At 39.5% G+C, this 12,131-nt stretch overlaps 1 protein-coding gene across 4 annotated transcripts in view; it reads left to right on the top strand.

The window, feature by feature from the left end:
• The window catches only part of nphp4 (nephronophthisis 4), a 151,033-nt gene extending 141,051 nt beyond the window's left edge, over nt 1-9,982 (top strand). For all 4 annotated transcript variants that reach the window (XM_069527117.1, XM_069527119.1, XM_020088675.2 and 1 more), the window contains 6 exons: nt 238-311; nt 603-688; nt 3,207-3,378; nt 5,562-5,741; nt 6,516-6,659; nt 9,635-9,982. In XM_069527117.1, coding sequence (XP_069383218.1) covers nt 238-311; nt 603-688; nt 3,207-3,378; nt 5,562-5,741; nt 6,516-6,659; nt 9,635-9,775 — 797 coding nt within the window. In that variant the 3' untranslated portion in view covers nt 9,776-9,982. The remainder of the gene's footprint in view (nt 1-237; nt 312-602; nt 689-3,206; nt 3,379-5,561; nt 5,742-6,515; nt 6,660-9,634) is intronic.
• Nucleotides 9,983-12,131: the final 2,149 nt, after the last annotated feature.

The raw sequence follows: 12,131 nt of genomic DNA, 5'->3' as shown, positions 1-12,131 counted from the left end.
GAAAAGCAGGAAAAAGTGAAATGCATAAAATGATTAATATAAAGCACCTATGCATGTTTATGTGTGTATATTTATACGTGCATATAAAAAATTCATAATGTTTTCCATAAGATGAACAAGGTGCTTAAAAGGGATTCCATTAAAAAAAACTGTTCTGATCTACCATCGAGATCAAATCTTTTATTTCAGGATATATTGTTTTTCTTTTTCTCTGTTTTCTGGTGTATGTTGAACCAGTCCAAGACCCAGATGCCACAACCATTTCTGTTCGCTGCAGTGACCCTAACATCATCTGCCAGACGAGGATGCTGGTGAGAGAATATGTTTTCTTATACTACAAATGACCCTCACCTAATATTAGCAGGGAATTAATTGAACAGTTATCTTCAAGCACCATCTCCTGTTCTGGGTGAAAGCACTTTATTCTGTCTCTGCTGTCATGAATTCCAAACTGTTTTCATACACAAAAGGCTCGTCCCTACATCATACCACACACTTTTTTTGAAGTGCTAACATAGGGTTTCTTTTATTCCAGCTTCCTTTTTTTCTCTTTGCCCCTCCACTTTAACATTTTTCTGCCTTTCTACTCTGTTTCTGTCAAGGTGCCAGGGGAGCCTCAGGATGTGTACTTGAAAGTGCCAGGGAGTCCCAGTCCACACATAAAAATGTTCTTTGTGATGGTTTTCACGTATGTATTATTTATAGGCATGCTGTATACAGGGAACACACACACACACACACACACACACACACAAGCTAATGAAATTGTTCATGTGGGCTTGAATTAATGAAATAATCAGATGGAGGTTTTCTGGTCTGACTGCCTGAAGTTACTGAGCTCTTCCTCTAGTTTTCCAACCCCAGCAGGATTGTATTTGGGTTTGTTGATATGTAGGACCAGTGGTTGCCCCCTAGCAAATGCCACATATTTACTCTAGAGCTGATCTGCATTAGACTGGATGAGGAAAACAATTTGGGTTTTTTTGTGAGAGTAGTTGATTTTCTCAATGCCACTCAAAATAGTGGATGTCAAATTAAAGAGCTTCAGTTGTTCTCGCTTGAATATATGAGTTTGTCATAATGCAGATGTGTCAAAAGAAAAGATTCTTTGTGCAGTTCACATGTCGACAGCCAGGCTGAAAAGGTTTGAGGATAACAGAAACATCACAGTAGAGAAGTCGAGGACACTACAAGTCAAGATTGCTGTTTTCTGATCATGAAAACTTATCCCAGTGCCAAGGACTGGATAGTGTGATGGAGAATTAAGGCAAAATTGAAGAAAAAAGTTGCAACATTATGACAAAAAACTTTATTATAAATAAAAATGAAGACTATTTAAAGAAATGTATATAAGTGTTATTTTACATGGAGAATATCAGAAGATCAGCCTATTGCCTGTGTTTAAATGAGGAATGTGGAGCATCTCCTAAAGTTATACTTGTAAGTTTCGCAAGTAACGTAAAACTTGATCTTTTATCTCATCAGCACAACATTATCATAAGTAAGGACTTTGAACACCGACTTTGAGCCAGCAGAAATGTTATTTCAAATTTATTCCAAAGAAATAACCATTCAAACTTGAAGGAAGTTGCCTCTTAAATGTTTGATAGTGGGCGACTGTAAATCTATACATCTGTGTGATATTCAGAGGCTTAATAGTTCCGCCCATTTATGACAAGTTGCTCCGAAATTGAGTCAGTTCTTTGTTGGGTCATGACCCAACTAAATTTCTACAAAACAAAAACAATGTAATGAGTTTTTTTATGTTTTTTAGAAATCCTGCCAACAGACAATGAAAACATAAACTCATGATACACTCTATGTTTGTGAATCAGTTTGTGGTTGTTACACAGAAACCAACAATGTAAATTAGAATATTACAGGATTAGTTACAAGTTGTTTTAGGCTCATACATTTCTGCAGGGCTATGATGCTGAACTGTTCGTAGTTGATATTTAACTTCACTGGTGCAGAAGGCTCAGGGCAAAACCTTGTTTACTGACATGATAATCCAGCTTTGTTTCAAGAAAGCATTGTAAGAGCTTTTGAATAAAGTATTTCCTAAGCAACAATTCAAAAGAGTTTATTTGCTGCAACATGTAAAAGTGTCAATTTTAATCTAAAATTATCCAGAGCAGCAGCTTCAACCCAACAACACTGATCAGGGCTCCAGACTAACTTTTTACATTGGTTGAACATTGGTCCACCCAAAATGTTTCACAGTGATAATACATCTATTATTCCTTTTCTTGACAGTTCACATATATATTGGTCATTTCTTAAGTGCTGGGTATTGCCCCTGATTTTGATTCACAAGGTCTTAATTCAATTCGATTTCTGATTTGATTCAATATTAATTCAGTTGAGGATATTTCTTCGTGCAATACCAATTCCGCCTGGATCTGAAAGAAATTGTGAAACCATTTAAAACCACTGGTATAATATTGATGATATAGCATAATCATTCAAGTACACTGTTTAAAGGAGCAAGGAACCTAATTCTAAAGAATATTTATACTATGACATTTTAATGAGACTTAAAAACATTAAAATATCCTTAATAAAAATAAACACACATAACCAATACATCAATCTGACTCTGCTAAGAAAAATAGTGTGTGTGTGTGTGTGTGTGTGTGTGTGTGTGTTTGTGTGTGTGTGTGTGTGCGTGCGTGCGTGCGTGTGTGCGTGCGTGCGTGTGTGTCTGCTCACCACATTTTCAATGTCCTTAAAAATGTGTCTCCTGGAGTGAATGAAACAAACACAGAGTAAACTTTAGTACAGTTCAGGTCCTAATAACGTATGACTAGTGTTTGTGTTTCTTATTAAAGTGTAAGTGAGTTCAGGTCAGCGGGAGTGTGCAGGGAGGACACAGTCAGGAGTGTAGGACTGACAATGTTTTCTGCACTCAAAAACACTCATCACTTGAGGTCTTTCTCCAAATTCTTGTTGAGAGCTGTTGTCGCAGAATTAGTCTGAGTGTCTGACTACATCACTTCCTCAGAGTCAGAGTCCCTTCATCTTCAGCAGCAAGAAGAAGATGCTGCTGCTGATGATGAGGATGATGGTGATGATGATGGTGGTGTTTCTGCTCATTAGGACGTAGCGGTAGATCAGCCCTCCTTATCTCTCAACCTCCTGCTGCTCCTGCTGTGTCTCCAGGGGGTTTTAGCTTATCTGTTCCTGATGATGTTTTCTCTCTGTAGTGATAAGTGGATGGCGGCGCCCTCCCAGATCTGGCAGATTTTTGTACATTTCTTGGAGCGGGTGGATGTTAGCTGCGTGACTGGCCAGCGGACCTGTCAATCACTAGTGCTGAGGGGAAGACAGACTGTTCGCAAGGTCAAATGCTTCTCATCACACCCTAAGGAGATCCAGGTACCTGCTATCGCTATTCACTTATCTCTAAAGCCACTATTTGGATTGGATTGTATATAATATCAATACCAATATTTTTGCAGTAAACAATTTACTTCAAAATGTGTCTTATGTCATAGCTATAGAGCTAACAAGGAAGTACTTACAGTAAATGCGCACTTTACTGAATCACAAATTTAGCATGGATGTTGGACATGTAATTGTCCCCTGTGTGTAACTTGTGGCCCCTTATTCAAAAAACTCTTAGACCTGCTAGTAGCCAGGCTGAAATGATATTTACTACAGCTCAGTCAGGCAAGGTCTTGATGTAGTGCTGCAGGTCTCAAGTCTGTTTATCAGCCTGTCAGCTCTGATCTTGTGTTTGTCAAAACAGAAAACCGAAGTGAAGGCAGAAAATTAGTTTATGAGACAAATGGAGGGTATGAACTTTGAAGTACAGGAACATTGACGTGTTTCTGCTCCTTTGGACACCAGCTTCTCATTAATTGGTTGGGCATCATGCTGCTGCCAGTCTCAGTCGACTGGGTGTTGGAACATGTCTCCTTCTTCTGAGATTAAATCTGACTGTCCTTAGGTTCCTTCAGGTTTGGGTATTTTTTGCTGAAAACTTTGCACACCCTGCTGTTTTGGACTTTAGACCCAGGAAGAACTCTAGTCTAGGATTCATTCTCTGTTTGACTCTTAATAACTGACAGAGATTCATTCACAACACCAGAGTCTTCCTGGATCTAAAGTCTAAAACAGAACGAAGTTGTAATTTTGAAAAAATCGATTAAATGCAAATAAATATTGAATAAGTGCTGAACAAGTTAAACAATGTGAATAATTATTACTCTATGAATTTCATTAATAGCAATATAACAAAGGTCCAACATATACATTGATATATTGATTACACACTATGGATAGTGAGGAGGTATAACACATAATTCTACATCAAAACTGTAAGCTGTTTATTAAATGTTCATTCTCTGCTCATGAAGAATAGTTTAAAACTACAATTGTCACTCTGCGGCAAAAATTGGAAGTAATAATGTTAAAAAACAAATAAAAAAGAGGAAAGTATAGTTAAAATAGCTGCAATCATATGTTGAAGCTTTGTTCTTGACTCTTTTTTTTTTCGCATTAGCAATTTTCAAACTGCAAAACGATTTGATGCACATTGTTCTCTCAGCAGTGGGAAACAATGGAGCAGCAACAGCCTCTTTTGTAATAACTCCAGGTTAAGATTCAAGTCATTATCGAGAATGTTCAAATGTGGATTGACGGCATAATGGGTCTTTTCATGTCATTTCATTTCGTTTCATTAGGTTTCTCCCATTACTTCCTACAATCATGTCGGATCATGTTGGGACACAATTTGACACGACTCGAAAAAATGAGCAATGGCTGTGCGCTCCCTGAACATTAGAAAATATGTTTCAGGAGTGTCAGATAGCTCTGTATTTTTAATAGATCCTTTCTTATTCATAACAACATTCACGAGAGGAGAGATTCTGATAATGTTTCTCAGTCAGAGCCACAGTAAAAGGGCATTGCGTCACCTTGTACTCACTCATATTAAAAAAAACAAAGAAAGCCATGGACTGTCACATCCATCATGTCCCATACAGTACAACCCAAACGTGTCTTACTTGAAGAAGCGGCTGGAAAATAAAAAGATGTATTTTTAATAGATTTTACCGTATGCATCGGCAGCCTCTTTGATCTGACTCTCTGCAGGTTAGCTCACTGTGGAATGCTTCAGAGGAGTCTTATAAAACAGGATAAAGCTCACCGCCAGAGAATTGCTTTGCTTTTCTCGACAGATTAAAAAGGAGCTCCGCATTAAATCTCATCCTTCTGTCTCTCTGTCACTCTTCTGCCTCCGCTGGCTCTCATTTCATTGTCTATCTCCTACTTTTGCCTCTTTCACTGAACTTCATTTGCCCTTTCTCTCACCCACGTCCTACTGTAATCTGTACTCCCCTTTGCTTTCCTCTGACTCTGTTAAACACCTTTTCCCATTAATTCTGTTCTTTTCTTTACCTTTTTTATAAAATGTATCGCTTCTCTTCCATCCTGTTTAACTTTCCCTTTATTAATTGTCTCTTATGCATTCTCACAACACACCCGACATCCTAACACTCTACTGCCGAACCCAATCGACCTTTTACCTCCACCCCCCCACACCTTCTCTGTAGGTAGATCCAGAGGGTGTATTCGTTCTGCCTCCCTCAGCAGTGCAGGAGCTCCAGCTGAAGGTGCAGCTGTGGCGGGCCGGCAGCCGCTTCCTGTTTGTGAACGCTGTGGACGTGGACAACCAGCGGCTGATCACTGCCTGGCTGCTCTGTCTCAATGTCCATCAGCCTGTGCTGTCAAAGGTGGAGTATCTTTTTCTGGCTTTAACCGGTTAGTATAGCTGTCAATTACCCAGACTACATTCTGGGTAATGTAGTCACCAGGTTTTTGCAAAGAGGAATGTATGAAGTAAACAAAACAATATCTCTGGATCTGGTGCACTGAACATGATCAAAATGTTTAACAATGCATTGTGAATCCAACAATGTCATAGGAATACAAAGCCAGCAAACAACAGTGATATGATGAACATCATAAATGTGCATGTGTCACAAAGCCACTGGTGAGTCAGAGTCACAGTCGATTCCTTATTGAATCTGTGCTAGTGGTTTTTCTCAGCCGCACATTACCAACCTGTTTATGGTGAGTATCAGAGAAAGGCTAAGTACAGCTGATCCCAGGCCAGCTCTTAAAGCTGGTCTCCTCTATAACTGCTCTCTGCCTTTCTTAGTTAACTGACTGACAGATAGTTAAATGGATTCACACACAGTCTAAATTTTTATAATTTTGTTGTTATTAATCCAAATCAGAGAAATACATACATATATATATGGTATATGTGGATCTTCAAAATCGTATCCTGTGTGCAAATCATTCACTCACAATTTGTTTAAAGAGACTTCAAATTAAATTAAAAAGTCATTATTAAATACCAGCTGCTCTTTGGAACTAAAGCTGGACACACGCCTAAATTATTCATTGACCAACCAGACATGGCACTAACTGTCTGCCTGTTTGTGTGTCTGTGTCTGTGTGTGTGTGTGTGTGTGCGTGCGTGTGTTTGTGTTGTCATCCAGGCATTTGAAGTGAGTGTCCCGGTTGGTGGAGGGCGTGGCAGCTCCAAAAAAATCACCTACACCAACCCGTACACAAGCAGCCGCACGTTCCTGCTCCGCTCTGACCATCCAGACCTGCTCCAGTTCAAAGAAGATCAATTCCAGGTGAAATGAGCAGGAGGTCACGCAGCTCTCTTACTCTCCTCAGGAGTAAAATCAATACTTTGATTAACACCCAGACAAAAAAGAGAAACCCTCTTTTTGTTCTCTTTTGCATCAGTACATATGGTTTATGGGATTAAAGAGTTCCGCGATGTTACACCTCTGTTAGTAATGCAATTGACATGAGCTTTAATGGAAAGTGCTACTAACCTATAGTAAATCCATTCAAGAAAGAAATAATGGAAACAAAGAATTCTTGCAGTACTTCTACCAAACATAACAGTGAATTTAATAGAAACAATAAGTGAAATAATGCATTGTGACACCAGTAGTGTTCGCCTTGGAAACCTCATAAAGGTTGCAGCCTTCTTATGGGAAATAATGCATTTAGAGAATAATATTTTTTCACAAATTAAATTCTAAGTTCTTAAACATCAAAAACTACTCAAACTCCCTGCAAAGAGTTTTCAGTGAGCTCATAAAACACAAGCCTTTTGGCAGTAAAAATCTAAAACTTGTTGGAAATGTAGCCGCCACAGAGCAGGTTGTTCAGGTTCACTGAGCCTTCATGGAGAAAACACATTAGCAGATCAGCAGCAGTTCCAGTTCTCTGCCTGTGTATACAAACGATGCACTCAGACACAGTGCTGAGTGAAGATCACTGTGTTTGAGCAGCTCACTACACAATAACTCGCAATTATGCCCATCAAATGGGAAAAAAGAGACTTCATGTGTAAAATCTGCTTCAGTATATGGCAAATAAAAAATGTTGTTAGCAGGCCTGTGGAGACATTATTTAGAAACCTGTTTTTCATATAAGGCATATTTGTTCTGGCAGACAGCCGAAAAATACGGCCTCTGTGTGGACGAGGCTTAAAGGTCATGAAACACTTGTAAACATTCAAACTGTGACAGTTGTCATCGAGCTGTGATGCAGCCAGAACATTGCATCCACTGGGTGGCATCCAGACGAGTCACAGGTTTTATTACAGAATTATTCAACAATGTCACACACTGATATTTTAGCCGGGCATCAAAATCAGTGTCCGTGCACTCCAGGCTAAAATCAAGTTTCGGCTGTGTTGCAGCATCGTTACTTATGAATTATTGAAATGCTTCACAGACTGGCATTAGTAAACTTACAGTTAAAATCTATGCAGATTGTGGAAAACTCGACGGCATGAGAAGAACGACCCCCTCAGACTTCACCGCGATGAAATAATAAAAGACATCAGTGATTTCTGGCTTCATATTATGAGTATTCATTCGTCAGCTGAGACAAGTGAGTGACTTCCATGTTTGCTCTCGGAACGAAACAGGACGAATATAGAAAAGTCATTACAGCTGTTGTTTTTTTTGTTGCGGTGTCAACTCTTGGCTCTAATAGCTAATGCACTGGCACACACACACGAGGCACTGGAGTCACTGCCATCATTGCCTTTCATTTGCTGAGGTGTGATAAAACAGCACAACAAATGGGATGTCAGCATTTTAAATTAACAAATAAATGAATGAGATGCGGTGGGAGTGTATTTCCACATAAACTATTAAAGAGTCTCACTGCCGCTGTCCAGAAGACACTGCATCAATTACGCAGAAGGAGGTGGGAAGAGTGAAAAACAGCCCTTTGTTATTTTCCATCTTGTCAGCCAGGCTGCAGGTGTCTTATAAAGAATTCACTGTGCCTAGAGCATTAAGCAAATGTGGAAACACTTTTCTTTTTTTGACATAACTACCCCGCCATGATAAAACCAGCTGTCAGGAGGGGAAGCAAAGCAGAGATCAATACTGCGACGCTTTTGGGGAAGATTACAGAATAAATCCCCAAAATTGACCCATATATCCGTTGTTGGCTGTTACCGATAAATGCAGGAAGACAGTTCTGTACTGATTAAAATACTGTGAAAGTAAAATACAACCCGAATAAAGATCTTTCGACCTCTGACAGCAAAACAATGTCTTGTAGTCCTGCACTCTTCCCATGGAAAAAACAGCAATTTAGACTAAAACAGAGAGTGCATGTCAGGAGTTTTGAACAATTAAGAATGCAACTCATTTGAGGATTCCTCATTTAATTTAAGTTTCTGGTTTCAGAAAACTACCATTAACTCAGCCAGTGGAATAATCCACAGTGAGGAGGCTCAGTACCACTGTGTGGCTGAGCCTCTGCTCCACATGCAGGTCATTTATTAAATTTAAGAAAACAATAACACACTTTAGTATTTTAGTATTGTTGCTAGGTCATACAGTATTATTCCCAACTGGACCCCGACCTAAAGTTAATTTTTGAAAGGTTTTGATGAAAATGTCTGAAACAAATATTGTCCTAAAGACAAACAATGGATCACAAAGGAACAGGAAGGAACAATTCCTAATTGTAAAGTAAGATGTTGATTTCCCTCTTTACAAGAACCCAAAGCATCTAAACATCACGTTGAATCTTTTATTTTGAAGGTTTTCTGTGCAGCAGCAGGGTAATACATGAAATAAAACTGTGCTTTTTTCTGTGGTAAGTGTATTAAAATATATGTTAAGTTGTTGACCAACAGTCGCCTTATGAAACCAGATTTAAATTCACAAGATCCAGATTTTTATTACTTATTATTATCTGCACAACTGTGACTATTATTTAGTATATGAATTACAATAAATTCCTCATTTTCTTTTTAGTAAGAAATGTAATATTATTATTTCTTCTCTACTTCTGTTTGTTTGTGACAGCCATGACTGAAAGGGGAACAATTTATCTCTGAACTGTAAACTAGAGTGTGAACTAAAGTTTGAAACTTTCCAAAGATTGACATAACAAACCACGATAAATGATTTCAACTAGAGAAGATCATCATCATCATCAAGGTTATTGGAACTGTGTTGTGGATTTGGTCACATCTGTTTAATGTTTCTTACTCAAAAGAAAGAAAATTTGTGATCTCACCCACACAACGCAGATTGGTACAAAGACTATTTCCTGTGTTCAGGTCAGCGGAGGACAGAGTTACACCATCGGACTCAGATTTGCTCCCAGCCAGAGTCCTGGCTCAGTGAAGATTCATGTCTACGTCAACAACCTGGAGGAGAAGACGGAGGAGACGTTCGTTGTGAATGTCAACTACTCGTGAACTTTTCCACAGCGACATGATTGCTTCACCCAGCTTCCTGGAAATTTTCCCTGGTTTGTTTTAAATATATTTGAAATAAGTGTGAAATAAACACAAATGTGCTGTAAAATGTGATTTCATATTTGATCAGAATTCAGAATATTTTTATCACTTACTTTACTTTGTTTTGTCTAAAAGTTTGTTTGTATAAATAAAAAGTCATTTATATGAATGGATTTTTTTCTGCTGCTTTACTAAAATTAAGTCACAACTGTGAGTGTTTCCTAAAAGGCTTTGACCACACACCCAAACACAACATTTAGTTCAATGACAGCTACACTCAGGTGAAGTAGAAACTAACCTTGAAATGTCTTTTAGGCCGAAAAACAACAGATTTGGATGCAAGAGAGAAAGTAAAACATCAGTGTGGAGACTGAATCCCTGCAGCGACCCGTCCTTTCCAAAATGTCCTGCACACATCAGACAGTTCATCCCCTGACCGGCCATAGGTGGCGCTGAGGGGGGAAGTAATAACATTTTATCGACTTTAATTATCCAGCAAACCCACTTGAATGCCACTTGATGGTTGAGTTTTAATCTAATACGATGCCAGAGGTGCCCCTCCCACACTCACCGCCACCCCCTTCCCGTCCCCCCTCACCTCCCGAACAACTAATCCTCATCACTAGCATTATTAGAAACGGTGCCATAATGAGGTGTGATTTTCCAGCGATGCACACTTCTCCCCTGATCGCCCTCATTAACACCAGCACCTTTTCAAACCGTCCGTCCTCTCCTCCGTGCTCGCTGTGCCACGTCTGAGACACACACACACACAGAGAGAGAGAGACAGAGAGAAGGCCATGCAGATTGTGTTATGTAACACAGAGTTACACAATCCCCCTGCCGACCCGCCCACCCCCACACTCCCTCCCGCCGCACTCATTAGAATGAAGGCTGCAGAATAAGCCTCGGCGCAGCAGCTTTAGTTAATAAAAAAGAAGAGCGTAACCAAGCCCAGGTGCACTCCACGCTTTAGCTTCTCTAACAAGCAGGAGCCTCTGCGACTTGCTGTTTGTGTAAATGTGTTAATAGCTCACATTAAAGGTGTATTCACCTAATAATTGGCTCCATGTAGCCATTGATATTCTGGTTCCTTAGCTAAAAGAGGTGCTGGTCTTCATTTGGTTCACAGGTTGTCACAGCTGTAGTTCTTTCACTCTGAATCCCAGCCTGGCTGAGATCTTCCTGGGTGCAGTTTGTGAGTTCTCCCCACAGTCTAAAGACAGGCAGATTGGGTTCAGGTTGATTTGTGACATATTAATACATAAATGTTTGTCTATGTCAGCTCTGTACCCTGCCTCTCGCCATATGCCAGCGAGGATTGGCTCCAGCTCCCCCCTCAACCATCAAAAGATATGAATTATAGATGATGGCTGCAGTTATTGATGGATATGTATTTGAAAGGTTTATTGATCACTGTCATCGTGCCTCCTGCTCATACATGATGGTTAAAACCCACAGTCTTCATTCTAGTTAAAATACATTTTCTTTAGGTAATCTGAAAATTCAGCAAAGTGTCTTCCAAGGTTAAATGTTTTTCAGTACAAAATTTGAGTCCACACAGAATAAATAAATCTACCAACCATAAACTTAAACTAGCAGTTAGGTTAAGTAAGGCTAGTCACTCCATGACCCAGAAACAAATGATTCATTACCTCCGTTTCATGGCTGTCTGTCCGTTAGCAGGATTACTGCTGAAGCGATTCTCCTGAATCTTGGTGGTGGGGTATGGGCCAAAGAAGAGACCATTCACTTTTAGAGCAGATTGGATTTTAACTTTCTGTACTGTTGCTTTTTTGAACATTTTTGTGAATTTCTAATCAATAAATAATCAGGCACATTTAGGGAACTGATTACAATGAATGTTGGTAATTCGGTACAGCTTGATTGAAATGACCAGGACTGTTGGGTCTTGGTGTACGTCTGTGCTCCACTGAGTATTACATGCAACTTCACCACTAGATGTCACTAAATTCTACACTCTGTACCTTCAAGCATTCAGGTTCTTTTGTTTACTCTTGTCTCATCTGTGGCCGTAGGAATCCCAGCAACTTAATTGTTGTGAAAATGATTCTATTTTCATCCAATAGTTGTTAATTGACTTGAAAGTCGACCAACAGGCGTCCATTAACATCACCATAATTCAGTCTTTTTTCAGAAGCTGCTCTGTGGGTGTTGCTATGTAGCTGCCTAGCTATGTTGGAGGTTTGACGATTCTTAATTCTGTCCACCAAGATCAGACCTGAGAAGTGGGCAGTGACTTTTATCCATCTGAACTTTACTGTGTGTTTTTGCACAGAATGAGGTGGACTGA

This window comes from Paralichthys olivaceus, chromosome 6 (genome assembly GCF_024713975.1).
Source record: "Paralichthys olivaceus isolate ysfri-2021 chromosome 6, ASM2471397v2, whole genome shotgun sequence".
Lineage (NCBI taxonomy): Eukaryota > Metazoa > Chordata > Actinopteri > Pleuronectiformes > Paralichthyidae > Paralichthys > Paralichthys olivaceus.
The sequence above is the reverse complement of the archived record's forward strand: the minus strand, read 5'-3'. Positions and strand labels throughout refer to the sequence as shown.